Genomic DNA, 19,872 nt, shown 5'->3' on the forward strand with positions numbered 1-19,872 from the left:
CAAATTCTACTTCGCTGTTTTCAGAGCTTTCATCACAACTTCTGTATTTTGTTTTGTGGATGAATCGGAATGATTGTCTTAGTTTTCCTCCATTATAATATTATTAGCTGAAAAAGAATTGGGGATTTTTTACATAACAGTCTAATGTGTGGCTTGTTCTTTTGCACCATGTTCAAGTTTATACTGAAAACTACAAAATTTCGCCTCGAGTGTTAGAGAACGATATACAATATATCGTTCCTAATAATCAATTTTGCATGCTTTTAAAATGACGCCTTCCATATCTTAAGATATTTTACAAAATTTTTGCAGTTTTCATGCTATTGGCTAGATTTTTCTTACTTTGATAATAGGTATATATATATACACACACACACACACAGAGTACAAAGAAAAAGTCTAATATAAAACAAGTGTCAAACTGTGTTTAGTAAAAACCTAGTTTCGTAGTCTTTGGTTAAGGAAATATTGGCCGTATGACTGTACATCTCATGATCTGGCTGTGGACTGGGTGAAGGTTTTCTATTTACATTCCGATTGGTGGTTAGTTATTGGATTGGAAATGTCATATTTTCGTTATAGGTGAAAACTGAAAACAAATATCATTGTTACCTCAGGTTACTAATTAGGTGTTCGTTTGGATTTTATTAATTGATTCTTTGTCCTTTACCTTTTGTTAACTCTATTGTTAAAAAGCAGTAGTACTACGTTATTGAACTGTATCTTGGAATAACATAACATGGGGGCTGTATTAGCTCTTTGTACTGGTGCACAGGTAAGATTTTGCAATATTAAAGTCGTAGCATCTGTCCTCAGTAATTATTAAGCCTAGAACAGTAAGTTCTTTAAATATAACACAATTAGTTATCATTTTATAGGTTTAATTTCATTTAAATGTTTGTAAATACACAAATTATGAAACTATCTTATGGTTTGTTATGCAACAAATAATTCCAATAAGTTACAATTAAATAAGAATTATTTAGAGGTTCTGCCATTTTATAGTATATATATATATATATATATATATATATATATATATATATATATATATATATATATTGGATAATTGTTAGTTCAGCCACTTGCGTAGGGTTCGAAAAGTGGACCCGATTTTTTTATAGACAATAGACAATAGACAAAATTCTTTATTCATAATCTTCAAGATTAGAATGGTGTCATAAAGTTTACACGTAATAAAGCTTACGATGGTTGTGTAAGTGTAAATAAGTTATCAGTTCTCCAGTTAAGAAATTCTTCAATTGAGTAGAAGGGACGTTCTTGGAGCCATCTGGTTAGTTCTCTTCTGAATTGCTGTTTGTCTGCGGTATGATTTTTAACTTCAGGCGGTAGTATGTTCAGGAATTTGGCACCCGTATAAGTCGGTTGCTTCTCAAATAGAGTCAATCTATGAGAGGGAAGTGAGTAATTGTTTGCTGCTCTTGTGTTGTGTGATTGTACATCTCCTCTTCTTGGTATGTTTTGTTGACTGGTATGGACAGTTACTTCTAATATGAATAGGGCAACTGTTGTTAGAATATTTAAGTTTGGTATCAATTTACAAAATCGTGACCATGGAAAGGTATGTTCATTTTTTTTTCCTGAAAACTACAATTTTTCCTGAAAACAATAGTGAAGAAAAAATTCGTCGGCAACGAAAATCAAAGGAGTTACGATTTTTTGAAATCCTCTGAAAACTCTGTTTTTGACAGTACCTCTGGCAATTTTACTGAAATGATGACGTTAATCCTGTCAACGATGCCTGCCCGCTGCGCAGTGCTGCGCACTGCTTGCTCTTTTAGAAAAAAAATTAACTCGAGCTTGCAAAAGTCGAATCCCAGATCACGTGATGCCCCTGATCCTTAACCCTCCAAGTGTTGTTCGACAAAATTTTGTCGGTTATTTTCCATCTTTAATGCAATAATGCCCGAAAGGCATCAATATAATACAATGATATACTTTCCCCCCAGTTTATATGCACCTGTGATAATAACACTTGGCTATAAATGCCCAACCCATGAAAAAAGTCCATTTTTCATGGTCACGGTATTGTAAATAAATACCTTAAGTTTTTAAAAGCTTCCCTGCATGAATCTATTGGTCCTAATCCTGACATCATGCGGATTGCTTTCTTTTGCATCACCATGATCCTGTTAGTGTTAGTTTTCGAGGAGCTGCCCCAGATGGCTATACCATATCTCAGGTGGCTTTCAAAGAGAGCGTAGTATGCACATTTAATTATTTCTGGACTACCAACTTGTTTTAATCTCCTTAGCACATACAATGATGTACTGAGTATGTGCTAACTGTGCTACTTATATCGAAATTGGCAAACAATATTTGCCTACTTAATCATAACCTTCGATACAACCAATCAATACTGATTAATTATTTTGAACTATTAATTTATATCAACAGCTGGAAACATATAATACACGTAATCGTATTATTATTATGTATACGATTACGTGTATATATAACAATAAGGGTAGGGTACGATAAGCGGACCCGGTGTTTTATATCGAAATTGGCAAACGATATTACTTAATTACAATCATCTATATAATCAATCGATACTGATTAATTATTTTGAACAATTAACTTAAAAAATCTATATCAACAGCTGTAAACACTTTCAAATAATAGCCTACACGTACAGTAATTTCAATTTTACATAAGTAACATTTATTATTAAAAATGGCAGTCAATTTTAGAAAACCACACAACATTGCTTTGAAAGATGATAAGACATGTTTTTAGTGGCTTCAACATGTTGGACTCGTACCAAATAACCCATTATGTGAAATTTGTGGGAAAGAAACAACTGTAACTGTGAGAGGAGCATATGTGGTCGTGTTCAGTTTTCATAATATTTTGATTATAATAATTTGTTTGATCACTGTAAATATTAAATTCATATTTAAATTTAAAACTTATGATTGTTATTGAGGACTATAGATACTTTTATATCGATTGATAGTCTAGGATTTGAGATGTGAATATTAGGTATCGATGATTACATTCTTCGATATAAAAAAACCGAGTCCGCTTATCGTACCCTACCCAACAATAATAATAATTATTATAAATACACATAATAATATATAATTACGTGTGTATAATTGTAAACAATTCAATAATTATGACTTAAACCAAATGAATTGTGGCTTATAATTATGAGTTTTCCTGTTTGATCGATCTCGTTCTGGTTCGTTTATTATCTATGTCATTTCTTATTTATTTATGAGTTTTCCTATATACTTATATTTTAATTTAAAACATATGATTGTTATTTAGGGCTATAGATACTTTTATATCAATTGATAGTCTATGATTCGAGATGCGAATATTAGGTATCGATGTTTATATTCTTCGATATAAAAAACCGGATCCGCTTATCGTACCCTACCCTGCCACTTCACACTGTCAGAATTTCATCCTAAAATAGAAGTTAAACGTATAGGGAGAGAATTACAATAAATGTAAAAGAGAGAAAAGGATTTTACACTACAACAACAATAAAATGTGTTTTAGTTCTATGACTATGTAAAAAAGCAACCTGAAATTTAAAAGCTGCTGTCTCCAGAAATGTGTAACTTTTAAAAATAATAGTTTACAACACCACAAATACCAACTAAATGTAATGCAATAAACGTACAATACATATTTAGTTTTAAACATTTCTAGAGTCTTGATTGTTACCCAATAACAATAACAAGACTTTGGAACATAATGTGAAACTGTAATTAATAATTTCTGGAAATCAACCTAGTCCTAGTGTAATATTTATGAAAATAATACAAAAATATTGTATTTGGTTGTAATGAAGGTTTGTTGTAATTAGAAAATAATAATTTTTTAGTTTTAAATGTCTATTAACCCTTTCAGTACTGAAATCCGCTTGTACAGATGTTGAGCAGTTGGATATTTTGTTAAAAAGTAAATAATTTGCTATACTAGTGGGTTAAATATCAATACAAATAATACTGTTTTCTTCTAGTGTTGTACTAATTCTAGAGTTTAATCATTATATATTGAAGCGATAAATATCCGTAGTATAAATTATATTTGCATTTTTGGTACTTTGGGATTATACCAACCACACCCAGACATGAATCGTAATTTGACATTTTGCTTCTACTGATTACTAGATTAGCGTAGAACAATATTTCGTCAATAAAACAGGAATTGTCTTATCGCAAACCCCTCCCCATCCTCAGACAGAGGTCAAAGTCGAGCGGTCTAGTGGATAACGTGATTGCAGAGTCTCGCCGCCCGTACAGCTGGTGCGTTGCTTTGTTGTACTTCCGTGTTTTACCCCTACATTTCTCCAAACACAAAAATTCAACAAAAACAAACATTACCAAACAAAAACTAAACTCTTTATTGAAAAAAAACACACAAAACTTGTTTTTATTCTTGATCAAACTCCGCCACCCAAAATGCGAGTGCCTCCGGCCGAAGGTGCTTCCGAAGCTCGCGTTGATGTCAACGAAAGAAAAATATCCCTCGAGATAGTATCTATCAGTAAATATAATTCTAGAGGGGCTGATCAGAAACATAAATTGAATTGTAATGGAAAGGCAATTATGTACCGTGCAAAAAACTTAAATAATCATGTGATGCCGCGCGGCCTGCCTTAATCGTGATTCTCGAGACAGATAAGATAACAGCGACAACAATACCGATCAAAATACCTGGAAATGCTTGTTGATTGATGGAATGTTAGTTCTGTTACTCAGCTACATTGTTTTATAACGTTCTAAGTTCATTGAAATCGTTGTAAGTTTGTAATTAAAGAGTTGTTTTTTCGTTCTATCATGTTTGTTTCTATAAATGTATATTTTTGTGTTCTTCATAATGGTGTGGTCGGTATAATCTCAAAGTACCGAATAATATCCTTAGTAGCCTGTAAGGTTTTGTATGTTAGGCTAATGCTGAAAAGTGTGTTTTAACCAGTGTTACAGAAAAATTTAATTCATTTACAAACTTTGTTTTTTTATTCCAGGGCTTTCAAATTTTGTACAGTTATAGAGAATTATATGTAGAACTAATAAATACCATTTCCCACAGATAATTTATTCTTATTTTTGGTAGTTATTGAAGATCAAACTCAATTTTTTAAATTTGTTTTATTTTTTTTTATTTGATAAACAGATAAATCAAATTGTTTTTTGCTATATAATGACTTAAATTTATTTTTTCACAATGAACAATTTAATTATAAACATTTTAAGCCTAAAAACAAATCTGTACAGTAATTAGTTCTGAAGATATGATCTGACCCCATTAACAATTGATAATCGTTTTAAGTTTGTAATTTTGTAATTAAAGAGTTGTTTTTTCGTTCTATCATGTTTGTTTCTATAAATTTATATTTTTGTGTTCTTCATACTGGTGTGGTCGGTATAATCCCAAAGTACCGCATTTTTATTTGAATACTAATGTATTATTCGTTAAATCAACCATTTAAATATACAAATAGAAGTTAGAACAGCTGCAGTATAGTAAGAGGCTAATACTGCAATCCTATCAGGGTACCAAATTATATATTAGAAATACTTAAACTATCAAATACAAAAACATTTTAATTACATTTATTTACAATTAATGTTTATCAGCTCTTTTTAACATTAAATAACAATATCGTTCCAAATTAATTCAAACAAAGTATAATCACTTATCTGGTATTTGACTAATGGCCGCTAGTATATGTGTTGTGTCACTAGCTGTAACACATTTTTATCTGTATTATTTTTAAAACCAGTAAAATGTAACTAAATATTAAACTGTTTAGTTTGTTACATGTTATGGATACACATAATATAGATAGTTTTTTGTTTATCAATAAATTATTAATATTTTAGATTTAAAACAGCTGAATTATATTATAATTTAAAATATTTATAATGTAATTTGTGTAAACATTTTTGTTTCCATCTGTTTAGATAATCATAAATATGATTCTATTGTGGTGTTGGCCTCTTATTATACTGCAGCCGTCAGTACTATTGTATTTCATTTAGTACAAGCCTATAACTTTCTCTTAATATAAAAAGTGATAACAGAGAGTTGATGTTCATGAAGATTTTGTGTTTTTATAGTTGGCGTGTTGCTGTGGGAGTGCAGCATGTGGATTGTGTTGCTCTGCTTGCCCGTCATGTCGCAACTCTACTTCAACCAGGATAATGTATGCTATTATGTTACTAGTGAGCACTATAACAGCTTGCATTTTCCTTGCTCCTGGTTTGCAGTCAACTTTACAAAAGGTTAGACAAAATAGATGAATATTTTCTATTAATATATATTGTACTTAATTTTAAAACTATTTAGCTGATATCTTAGTTATATATACAATAAAACCCTGGTTAACCAAAGTCGAATCAACCAAAAGCTGGGTCAACCATAACGGTTCCATAAATTGTAACATTTATATAAGTAACTGAGCAAATTGTTTATATTCAATAGCAGAACACTTTGCCAACCCTCCACCTCTGAGCACAGGAGTGGATATCTGTGTGAGACATTGGTGTAGCGACTGACTGGGCAAATAATGTGTCCTTGAGAGATTCACCAACTCATGCCATTGCTATTGGTAATTTCCCCACTCTTGCCACCATTTACAAAGTGTAACTTATAGAAAACTTATAATTTATTCTACACACCCATTCTAATTAGGTATTTGTATTTTTTTATTGAGCTAATAAACAAAACTGCTCATCTTAAATGGCTGCCTCTCCTTTATTTTGGTTAAGCAGGGTTTTACTGTATTAATTATCGACTAGCTGGCAATATTGTAAATTCACACTTGGTATGAAGCTTGAGTAATTCTTCTGTTAAATAAATATATTATGCTACAACACAACTGGAATCTCTAGTGTTGTGTTGAAAGTCATATTTTCCTATTTCTCACATACAAGGCCTCCCCAGCTGACCAGTTGGGTCACATCTGTATTAAAGTCTAGCATAATTTTTTGTGCAATGGGTGGTTGCCTTGTTTTAGACATCACCACTTTTTTAATATACAATTCACACTGAACTGATGATGATTAGTCAGTATGCAACACAGTGGCTGCAGTCTTGTTTGATTGTTGTTGGTATACTTTTAAACTATGATTAACACTCTGATGATGTGGAGTTCCTTTCTTGAGTAGTTTGTGCAGTATAAAGATGGCCAAGTAACAAACTTAGTTGCCAAAAATGGTACAATACGTTATGTATCTCAAAAGTATAATGGTAACACTTGCAATATTGTCGTCTTGTTAAACATGATTATGTGGAAGCATATCTGGTCATTGTAGAGCATTGAGTTCTTGGTAATTTTGGATGTAGCGTCTTGACTGCTTACGATAGTCTTGACTAGAATTTCTAAAAAAGCAGTTGTGTAAACTGGTATCATAAAACTGCCTCAACCAGGACAGTGTGTAGACTATTTAAAAAAATTGGAATTGCTAACTTATCTGATGTTATATCCAGATGATTATGTGTAAAAAAAATTTTTTTAATTCTTAAAGAGGTTTCTACCACGTACATGTTTTATTAACTTTTAATGCTTTCTTCTGCCATACAGAAGCTCAGATTCTCTACTTCCTTTCTAGAGTGTTATACCGTAGCTTAAATGACTATGAAAAATGTGGCTGTAATAAGGTCTTCTAAACTTAAAGGAATGAGGTCACTGTGCTGTAATTTGAGAAGTAAATTGCTAGCTCTCGGGAATGTTTGGACCAATTTGGCTAATTATTTTTTCTAATATTCTTAATTTAACTTTCTTTTCATTATAAACAAATTTTGGAAAATATGATGCATAGAATAAATTGTACAGGTTCCATTTTGTGACAATTCAACTGGCAGTATGATAGTCCCAGTCAAGTTAACCGTAGACTGTCAGTCAGCAGTAGGCTATCTTGCAGTTTATCGTCTCTGCTTTGCACTTGCTGCTTTCTTCTTCATCATGGCTCTTCTCATGATCGGAGTGAAATCTTCCAGAGATCATAGAGCTGGTATTCAAAATGGGTAAGTAAGTAAAGTGTTTATTGAAATCGTTACAATATTTTTTTTAGTTGCATGTAATAGTTACAACTAAAATATTATTAGTAAAACAAACCATAAAAAAATAATTACAGTATGATCTTGCTAATTCATTTGTTTATCGAGATCAGTAGTGCCAGATTACCGAAATTGATGGATTAGTGGAAGTAAGGTAAAACAACAAAACTGATAAATGCACATATGCATACTGTATTTAAATTTTAAAAAACTACATACGGTTTTAACACTTGTGTACATTTAATATAAAATAGTATGTACTAGATTGTACATATTAAGAAAGTCTGATACCATAATAAAATGCAAAATATACTTAAATATTGGTAGCAGGATAAAAAGAAAGCCTTAACACTTTCTCATGTAGTCCTTCAAGTGTAAGAACAGATGCAGAATCAGGATCCCCCTCAGTGCCCATCTCCTTCTCCACGCACTGTCCAATACGTCTGGTAAAATTTTGTCATCTGTCATCATATGGAATTGTACTTCAGTCCCTCCAGATAACCAGGCATCTACATTAGCTGAGTCAGGTCGTCAGGATCATCATTTATTTAAATGTCCATCTTCGTCATGTTGATTCTTTTAGATTAGTGTTCTTCAATGTTTGAACAACCCTTCCCTCTTTTGACAAGATACATTACAGGCTCTTTGTGTTATTGTTTTTAACAGTTTGAAAAACATTCTGATCCATTGGTCGAAGCTATGGAGTTGCATTTGGGGGCAAAAATAATTTGCAGATTTGACCATCCTCAAACTTAAAATTGTCTTCATCGGCATGTCCAGAGCAGGTGTCAATAATCAATAGGGCATATAAGCTCTGGAATTTTTTTTATTGGCCTATTTGATCAGTAGTTTATTTTTGAAGTTAGCAAAAAAGGGGTCAACAGATTCTATATCTCATGGGGTTTTTCACCCATTAAGATTAAAAATCTAATCCCAAAACGCCTTTTGTCAATCCAACCGACACTTACATGAAAATCATCTTTATTTATAATTTTGTGGTAAAAGAACTTAGTCTATTCCGTAATGTCACCTGAAATAGGCATATGCCTGCTTCTTTCATATATGAACTAAGTATAAAGTGCTCCTTCTATTTGTGGAAACTCAGAGATTTCAAAGTTTTCTCACACCGGCAGATGACTCTCTACTCTTAAAGAACGACTCAATCTGGTCCTTTTCTGTTTTATATCATGTATTGTTGCATGACCAACATTATACTCATTGGACAAATGAGATAAGTTTTCTCCTTTTTATAAGCGTTTCAAATTTTCATATGTTTTTCCTATTGTCAATGTTACATGTTTCTGTATTCCTGACATCGCACTTGTCAGTTTTTTCAACTTGTATTGTATGCACTACCCAAACACGCATTCATCAATCACTGTTACTTATGCAGCAATGATGGCAGGAGGATGGGAGTCAGTGACTACTTTTATGTGAAATCTCATGGACATGCACAGATATGATAACAAACAACTGACACTCGTCACTCTGATCCCCACAGAGTGCCGGATTACTAGACGTGCCAGAGGGGTGCACGGCCGGATTGTAGAAAAACACTGTATTTTATTCCTATAATATCCATTAAATTAATATTGTCCATTTAGAGAATTAATTATAACTAATGTAGGTTTATCTTAATTATTTCTTAACGCTGTAATTAGCAAAAACTGTTATCGGGCGTTTTACTTATGTTCTAGATGGCAGTGCTCAAAATTTTGTCTTTAAATACAGGCTACTGTTTTTGTTATTACGTCTTTAAAATATGCTCAAAATGTAATGTCTAGAAAGAGAAGTGTTCAATTTACTTAAATAATAAACTTTCTGATCATTTTTATATTAAAATGTTTCTCTTGTAGCACTTATTAATAGTATTGGTATTCCGTGAATATTACAATAATACTTATTGAAAAACAGTCTACAGTTCCTTAATACTCTAGCCTCCAGAACCAATATTTACATTAATAAATATACTGTTCTTAAAATATGTAAAACATCAATAACTAAACGATTTTTGTAAATAGGTTTTATTAAAATCAGTTTAGTTAACCCTGGAACTGGCGGTCATATTTCTCTCAGTGGCAGAGTGATTTTAGTACTTCATACATTGCCTTATATTTATTTTATTATTACATGTTTACTATAAAGTACCTATGTCATATTATATATTTTTTATCCAGCAATTGTTCAAGAACATTTTTCACATAATATAATTAAAACAAAAAAAATATCCTTACTCTACCTCTTCATGAAAAATCTTTTTTTAGAAAAAAGAAAAGTTAGTTCAAAGTTTTTGATTTGTAAAATTATTGTTGTTAGTGATATGCAAAATCCAAAATACAAAAAAGAAAGAACATTTAATTCTGAGTAAAAATAAAACCACACATAGTTTCTAAGGTATTTATTTTTACATGTGGTGTAAATACAGACATTCGAAAGTGCTACTAACCAACAAAAGTAAGAACTTCAAAGCTCACTTGGATTTGTACAGTCTTTTAACTATTAGTTCATACTAATTTTCTTTTTTTTTATTATATATTTTTTTGCGGATGATGTTGCAATTATAGCGAAGAGTAAAGAAGAGCTGAAAGTGCTGGTCGCAAAACTCCTAAACCATACACAAAAAGTTGGTTTAAGCATAAATGAAGAGAAAACCAAAATAATGGAGTGTGGGAGAACAACCCAAATAAACAATGAAAATAATATAGAAATAGAAGGGCACAAATTTGAAAAAGTAAACAACTTCACTTATTTGGGAGTAATGCTGACGAATAATAATGAAGAAGACATGGAAATACAACAAAGGATAAATGCAGCACACAGAAGTGTATCAGCATGCCACAAGCTATTAAGCTCTCGACTACTATCACACAAAACCAAACTCTGTATATATAAAACCATTATAAGACCAGTTCTGTTATATGGCTCAGAAAACTGGGTGTTAAGTAAAAAAACAGAAAAATGTTTGATAGTATTTGAGAACAAATTATTGAGAAAAATCTATGGGCCAACCCTTGAAGATGGAGAGTGGAGGATAAAACATAATGTAGAGTTGAGGCAACTATATATGGACCCAGACATAGTGGCCAGGTGAGAAGTAGGAGAATGAGATGGGCTGGCCATTTATTAAGGAAGGAGGACAACTCCTTAGTCAAGAACGTCCTTGTAAACAATCCGGAGGGCAGAAGACCACCAGGAAGGCCCAAGTTGAGATGGCGAGACCAGATCAGAAGAGACATAAGAAAACTGGGAAGAAGGGAAGAAGAGGCAATGGATAGAGAGATCTGGAGGCAGTGTGTTGGTGAGGCAAAGTACCACTTTGGGTACCAAGAGCCACGGCAGTAAGTAAGTATATATTTTTTTAATTATGTTCTGATTGAATGTCTAAATCGGAATCCTCATCGTTGCTTATTTCACGTACAACTAGTTCTCGAATGTCACTTGAACGATTGCGGAAATTACGATCCATTACGTAAACACGCACAAAAAACTTACTATTATTGTGTCATATACACAATCATCATTACAACGAACTCAAACAAACAATAAACCAGACAGAACACCATCCAGCTAACGAAATAACAATATCCGAATGAACCATTTGACTCATCGCTGCGTGCGCAACTAGTGCGGTACGTTGGAGAATGTTAACAAACAGTCCAGAGATTATAAAACGTATGGACGTGTAACGAAATGATAAAATTATTTATTAGTGTATTATTTACATAAATTGAACCTTCCTCTTTCGATTGGTATCAATACCGATACTCTTTGATCGTGATTTAAGTACGTAATATTGAGAAATAAAAGACATATTAAAACACCCGATATCGGGCGCTGCCATCTAGGATGCGACTAAAACGCCCGATATCGGGCGTTTGCCAGTTCCAGGGTTAAGAAATACATTTTTTAATTTATTGTCAAAATATATAAAACACGAAGTCTTTTTTCAGTTTAACATACAAAATGTAATTAAGTGGTATGGTTATATTTTATAAAACAAGTTACTTTAACATCAGTTTATCTTTAAAAAACTAACCAGATTAGGTCCTACCAACATCATTCAATCTGTAGCCTTCTTTGTTTTGTAAACACAGACATTTAATCTTTATTGAAATGGACCTTTCTATTACTACCTTCAATAGACATAATTAACAAATTGCTGGGATTGGTTATGCTTCACGAATGTTTTAGTCCAGTCAATGATCATTTTTTCGTGTATTTATCCCATACAGCATCAATTTTCATAAAAATTTGGATTTAGGTTCTTGTCCACTTGTCCTCTATTTCTGTGCCGGGGGTTGCTTTTTCCCTGGGGGTGAGAAATTTTTCATTGATAATAAGTGCGGAAATAGATAAACTGACTAATTCTAAACAACTTTTGTTCCATAAAGTTTTTTTCTGAAAATCAATACTTTTCAACTTATTCACGAGTAAAATTGTCGGTTTTCAGAAAAAAACACGTTTTCAGACGGTTTTTCATGAATAACTGGAAAAATATGCATTTAACCAAAAACCTGTAGAGAGCAAAATATTATAGCTTATAAAAAATAACCTTGTGTCTATGATATATGCATCAATACATTAAAATACATCAAATGGCGATCTTTTGACAAAGTTTTCAGCACTTGTAGTTCACAAAATATTTAGGTGCCTCACTATATCATACAGTCCTGGAAATTTGTGGAAGTTCATATGAAAATTCTGAGGTAGTAAAATGTTGATTTTTGTGAATTTTTGTGTTGATTGTCTCAAAATTAGTGATCACAGGTGAGCCCTTCTGTATTCCTTAGTTTAGAAATTGGGTTATCAATTAAAAATAAAAGCATATCAAAATCTATGTTTTTTTGAGGAGTTTGATCACATCCTATTTTATAAAAATATAGTCTAGATGTAGCCTAACCAAGTGTTAGTCCTAAAATGAATGGTTAATGTATAAATTTTATTTTTAAATTTTTGTAGTGATGATAACTTATTATAGAAGTATTGTAAATTTTGTTATAAAGTGTACAACTTGGCAAGGAAAGCAGTTGCAGGGTAAGAACCATACTCGCTGAAAGTAGTCATTATTTTAAACAAATGGATTAAAGAAGAGTCAGTAAATAAATTTCTCTGACAGAGATTGCTAGTTATTGGTTTCGTATTAATAATGCATACTACATTAAAACATTAAAATACAAATACATATTACCTGATATATTTATTGAAAATAAATTCATGTTTTCCAGATTCTGGGGCTTAAAATACTTGCTTGTCGTTGCTGGAACGATTGGAGCTTTCTTCATTCCAGAAGGTTCCTTTGGACCTACTTGGATGTATTTCGGAATGGCTGGTGGTTTTGCATTTATCATTATCCAGCTTGTTCTTATAATTGACTTTGCTCATTCTTGGGCTGAATCATGGGTTGGAAACTATGAGGAAACTGAATCCAGAAAATGGTAAGTTTATGTTTTATAAGTGTATCACTTGGAAAAATTGTATAACTGCCCATAGAACCACTTTCTGTGAAAATAAAACTGTTCTATAATTTTAAAGCTAAATAGAGCATCCTCTAATGTTATAAGAAGTAGTAAATAAAATTGTATTTTTGCTTTTAATTTTATAGCTTTAAATCTAAATGCAAAGCTATAAATAACATTTGTACATTACATCAGTAAAGTATAAATGTGTTTAATTTAAATAATTTAGAACTTTAACTGTAAAAATAATAAAATTACAAGAATGTGGACTGAGACTATTTTAACTAGCAAGCTGAGTAGGTCTACAAATACCTACTTTATAATTAAAAATGGAAGTACAAAGGTTCCAATGAAATGAATGAACTGTAATGTTTGCTTTTTAGAAGGGTTAATATTTATACAGGGGTGTATAAATATTAATATTTATATTAATTAATATTATATATTAATATTTATTAAGCGTGTACCCTACTATGGATCTGAGATGAGAATGTGACATCGGAAATCACAGAGAATCACTGGCAATAATCAGCTAAAGGAAGAGTAATGTGACTGTGGATGGGATTGTAAATTACCATGTACTACCTACTTTTGCTGACACGGATCAGATGTGACTATGATGTGCAGCTTCACATTATACATTGTTCACTTACAAAACAATTTGACTTAAGAGTCTCTTTGTACACACTTCATTCCATGTTTTTTAAAGCCTATTATCTATATAAATTTGGTCCTACTCATCGATACTAAAATTGAAACACAAAACTATTATTACGCTGATAGGCCTACAGAGGGATGTATTGCCAATTATATATTATTTCTCTTTAGTTAAATTTCTCCTCATTTGATTGTTCTCTATGCTTTACATTATTACTTTACTTTCGTCGTGAAACTGCCGTAGGAAGTAAATAAATTTTTGAGTGGAATTAAAACTACATATGTGAAGAATATCACAAGATAGTGAATCATCCATACAATATACACCCAAATGTGTCACATTTGCATGGATAGGAAAAGTGCAACAGAGATTGCAGAGTTATCTGTACAAAACCTAGTCTGGACCACAAACAGTGTGAAAATATAATAGATAAGTTTTTGAAACATTACACTGTAACCAAATACTGTACTATTATTAAATAATGTAAATTAACTTTATTTTTAGAGTTAGATTGCCATTTAAAAAATTTCTCCATATGCCAATTGCGGAAACCAGAAAAGTTCTCTAAGAAAAAATAACATGTAAATTTTTTATGCGATTTATATTATATACAAGGTTAAAATTGGAAAAACTACTATTGGAAAGCATACGTCAAAACAATGGCTTTAATTTAACTACACGTTTTGTGTGGATCAACCGATTAGTAAGGACTTGTTTAGTCATTTCTAAACTCTTTTTTTTATTGAAGTGCTGGAGTAGGGTGCACCCTTAAATTAACTCAACAGAGTAATTAAAACTTAAGATTTTTTAAATTGACCAACCATGAACTGAATAGTTCACTTTGTGTAACATGGTTACCTAAAGACATTCCCAATCTTTTGACAATGAAAGTATTATTCTGTGGCATAACAAAAGTAAATATGATAATCAGTAAATTTATGTAAAAGGTATCAACTTTTAGACTGCTAATGCAGCACCAAAGGATTATTCATAGAAGTAAGCCAGTATATTTGTGTATAAATTAAGTTAAATTTGAAACAAATGAGGTTTTCAGGTACGCTGCTCTCATGATCTCAATGCTTGTGAACTATGCACTGGCAATAACCGGAGTAGTGCTTCTGTTTGTATACTTCACGCAGGTTAGTTATAGTAACAAATAGTGCTGTTTATGTTTTTAATCTATAATAATTTTATCTAAAATGTATTTTTGAAGAAGTTTGAAACTTTAAGTAAAGATAAAAAAGCTAGCGAAAAAAATAAAATGAAGGGTAGATTTAAACAATATTTATTTGTTAAAAAGATGTTTCACTACACAATATAAGATTCAACTCACTACCTTGCACACCATAGCAATAAAGTTTACTTATAAGTAACTCATGAGGTATGCTGTCGAAGGCTTTAGACAAATCAATTAAGGTTGCAGATGATGTTGTTTTATATTCAAAATTATGAGTAACATTACCAACTAGACTTTCTACAGCTTTTGTAGTATTCAGTCCTGGTAAAAACCCAAACTATTCTTTACATAAGAGACCATTTAGCATGAAGAAGTTTTGTAATAGGTTTTGATACAGTATTCAAATTGTTCAGTAACAGTAAACAATTGTTTCACTGAACAATGGCAAATGTCCGGAAAAATCCTGTTTCCTTCACAATCCCTCCATCGTCAAAAAAAAAAAAATAACCTTCAAACAAAGGAGTATTCAAATATTTTGCTAAAAATAGGTATTAAAGATATGGGACGATAACTGGAAGGGTTTGTTTTATCACCCTTCTTATAGATAGGAACTACTTTTGCTATTTTTAAACATTGAGGGAATGTGCCTTCAATTTACATTGATTAAATAGATAAGTTAGTGGTTCAGCTATGACACTGATAATCTGTTTAGTAATCTTATTCGAAAAACCATAGTAATCTTCACTACCAGATAGATAGGTTTAATTAAGAAGCACATTTTAGGACATCTTCAACAACAATTACTTTCCAATATAACGTATTTCTTGGAGTACAACTATTTACATAATTATTTCCTAGTTAAGAGCTACACTAAAATCAGCAGGTGCTTGAGTTTTATTCATATCTAGTGCTACATTTATAAAATAATCATTAAAAACGTTGGAATCAATATGAGACTCAGGTGATTGTGATTCTGCGCTTTTTTCAGCTTTGATAATATTCCATGCGGCTTTACATTTATTTTTGGGTCTCTTAATGTAATCTTCATTTGCCAATAACTTTTCTTCCTTAATCAAGGTTTTATTCTGTTTTCTAGCTTCCTTATACACAGATTTAGCCAAAAGTTCTCTTTCTGTACCTTTACTATTTTTTACATTGTCACAACAATCTAAAACAAAGCTTCTAAAATTCTTAAGTTTTGACGTAAACCATTGAATATTTGGTCTTTTTGGATTTTTAATTATAACTTCTTTTAAATAACATGTTTCTTCATATAAACTAGTCAATAAATTAAGAAAATGCCTCGTCAACTGTATAAAAAAACTCAAGCGTAGTCCAATCTACTTCAAGAAGTAGTTTTTTAAAACTATCAATGGTGATAGGCGTCATCACTCTTATTGTTTTGTACATGTTATTCGTTTTTACAGCACATTGTATGTTTGTCAGATTAGATTTATATAAGTATTTATATAGTAGCTAAGATGCCAGCATGGTCAGACAGGTGAGGTTCTACTACTCTACATTTAAGTTTTCCTGTATTTATATTAGTGATAATGTTGTCTAAACATGCCTCTCCTCTTGTTTTTTCCAGGTTCAAGCAATACATATTGTAAGTGCGTAATAAATTAAGAAAGGACTCCTTTTCAAATGATTTTTTTAATTATATTTATGTTAAAATCTCCTGACAAAACTATGGTTACTTTGTATGTTTTTGATAAAAATTGTAAAAGTATATCTAGCAAACAGAAGAGAGTCTTAACATTGAAATCAGGTGTGCAATAAATAGTTACAATTAATAAATTTTATTTTTTTAGTAAAATTGCTGAAGCTTCAAACACAAGAGGAAGACAATAATTTTCCAAGCTAATTATCTGAAATTCCATCCCTACCCTGGCATATACACTGCTTCCTCCTCTTATAAGGGGAGGTTTTCTGCAATAACTACTGGCTAAATTAAAACCTAGTGGAGGATATAAAAGTAATTCCTCTTCAACAAGCCAATGTTCATTAATTGGTATTATGTCGATAGTTATATTAAGTTCATTTATCCAAATATTTAACATGTCTAGTTTATTTTTGATCGACTGGATATTCAAATGAAAGATATTAAATCCCATGAAGTCGGTTACTGTGTGACCTTGAGATGATTTACCCTCCCCCTCCATAAGCAACCACTGTTGCACTGTGCTTCACCAGCAACCACCGTTGCTCTGTACGTGTTGGCTCGCACTGCTGATATTAGTTATCTCTGTCCCCTTTTTGTTTCGGTTAACTGGGGTTTTACTGTATATAAAATATGGCAACGCTATGTTTTTGTAAAAGTCTTATATCACAAGACTTGGAATAATCTCAAATAGAACTGGTCAAGTTAGCTGATCATTCTTCATAATATTACACATGTGTTTATTTTAAGAGTTTGATTTTGACCTGCCAGTTATATTTTGAGATTACTATCATATTTAATATCTATATGATACTTTACATTATGTTGTACTCTTTCTTAATTTATTCTAAATACAGGAAATACAGCTTTGTTTCCTTTGATTAATACTGTTAGTAAATTCTCTATTTAAATTAAAGTACAAAAACGTATAAAAAAATCCTTGTTTATATAAATATTAAGCATCTGAAACATCAATACTATTTGGCAAGCAAATACATCTACTCGTGAAAGGTTTAATAATATTGTAGAACATGACCTGCAACTTCATGGGTTTCACCCCAACAGTTTTATAAAGTGATCCACTCTGTGGTTAATTTAGAAAACTTGTAACACTCTGGTTCCCAAATATGGTCTTATAGCACAATAAATGTAATTCTTCACACCCACGATAGTTGTCATGAGGGTTAAAGCTAAAAGAAATGTATAACTAACTGATCAGGGGAGAAAGGTGTATGAGAGCATTCTGCCTGTAAAACATTATTCTGGCAGAAAAAAATCTTCTGCAGAATAATTATAGTAATTTTTTAGTGTAATCTCAAAAATGTCAAACTTGAGAGACTTTCAAAGTATTAATTATTTTACTATTTTCCAGGCAAATGATTGTACTATGAACAAGATCTTCATTTCGGTAAACATTGTAATCTGCATAATTGCCAGTGCCATTTCCATCCTGCCCAATGTACAAGAGATGCAGCCAAGATCTGGACTACTACAGTCCTCAGTAATCACACTCTACGTTATCTACCTTACCTGGTCTTCTCTCTCAAGTAACCCAGGTATTTAGGACAAAACATTAAGTTAATCAGTTTGATATAATTAAATTATTATATACAATTAAATTATTGTACTGTATGTTGTTAATTTCTTAATGGTTTAAAACATGATTATTGGGATTATTTTGAGATTATTATGATTTTTTGGTTTTATTATTTGGTGTATTGTTAACATCTAAATAAATGCTTGTATGTTAGTGGTTCAAATCCATCTAAAACATCTTTTTGACCTCCTCAGAAAATGACCTCATGGTTAGATAACCACAGCTGTTGCTGTAGGCCAAAGTGAGTGATACAGTTTTATCCTATGTATAATTTTGTTTGAATATCTAAGTTTTGTATTTAAAGTAATTTTATGTGGGTTTTCCTTGTGTATTACCTGGCTTCAATTAGAGAATTGAAATACCAAATAAATTAATAATTATGTTTTTGTTTAAAAAAAAAACAGTAAAAACATTTGTGTTTTTCTTGAACAGATCGAAACTGCAACCCAGGATTTTTGTTGGGAATCGGTGGAGGCAAAGACAAAAGCAAGGTGACGTTTGACTCTGAGAGCATTGTTGGCCTCGGTATCTGGATGTGCTGTGTACTCTACTCCTCTCTACGGACAGCCTCCAAGTCCTCCAAGATCACAATGTCAGATCATGTTCTAGTCAAAGACAACGGTGCAGGTAAGTAATTCAAGAAAAATTTTACAATTGTGTTTTATTTTTCTGAATGGAGATGGGCTAATGCAGTTATTTTTCAATATATTAAGTTATATGTATTAAAAAAATTTAGATTTTGTTTATATAAACAATGTAACTGATAAAAATGTTTCTCTTTTATTTTTTATTCTGGTCGTTTTTATTTATTTTTAAAATTTAGATGGTAGGTTAATGATGTGTGCATAAATGAAAATAAAAAATGATAAATCAATATATGAGATTCAACATGACTAAATGAAAATTAGTAAATAATAATGACACACATTGTTTGAGATAGTGATAAAAGCTAAAAATAAAGTTAGATTTTCAAACAAAGAACACAAGAAATGCTAACTTTCAAGTGATTAGGAATAGACATGAAGTTTTTGAAATAAATTTGTATGACAACTGAAGAAATTACTAAAATAAGTATAATTATCTTGTTAGTTTTGCATGGTGTCCTTTAAAAATTTTACAAGGGAATAAAATAACTTTATAACTATCCAACAACTTTTAAAATAACTTGTAACTAAAACCGCAAACATATCAATTTACTTTGTTTTCATAATTAATTACAAAACTTAAAGAACAATAATTAGTGTTGATTTCATATTACAGTAATTTGTGAAAAAT

The 19,872-nt window shown here is 31.3% G+C and overlaps 1 protein-coding gene across 2 annotated transcripts in view; it reads left to right on the plus strand.

The window, feature by feature from the left end:
* Nucleotides 1–475: 475 nt before the first annotated feature.
* LOC124359650 (probable serine incorporator) overlaps nucleotides 476–19,872 on the plus strand; it is a 64,568-nt gene continuing 45,171 nt past the window's right edge. Inside the window, exons 1-7 of one of the 2 annotated variants that reach the window (XM_046812564.1) lie at nucleotides 476–775; nucleotides 6,105–6,269; nucleotides 7,823–8,013; nucleotides 13,272–13,481; nucleotides 15,215–15,299; nucleotides 18,373–18,556; nucleotides 19,030–19,224. In XM_046812564.1, the coding sequence (XP_046668520.1) occupies nucleotides 740–775; nucleotides 6,105–6,269; nucleotides 7,823–8,013; nucleotides 13,272–13,481; nucleotides 15,215–15,299; nucleotides 18,373–18,556; nucleotides 19,030–19,224 (1,066 nt within the window). In that variant the 5' untranslated portion in view covers nucleotides 476–739. The remainder of the gene's footprint in view (nucleotides 776–6,104; nucleotides 6,270–7,822; nucleotides 8,014–13,271; nucleotides 13,482–15,214; nucleotides 15,300–18,372; nucleotides 18,557–19,029; nucleotides 19,225–19,872) is intronic. The other variant, XM_046812563.1, reaches the window with a different exon arrangement.

This window comes from Homalodisca vitripennis, chromosome 4 (assembly GCF_021130785.1).
Source record: "Homalodisca vitripennis isolate AUS2020 chromosome 4, UT_GWSS_2.1, whole genome shotgun sequence".
NCBI lineage: Eukaryota > Metazoa > Arthropoda > Insecta > Hemiptera > Cicadellidae > Homalodisca > Homalodisca vitripennis.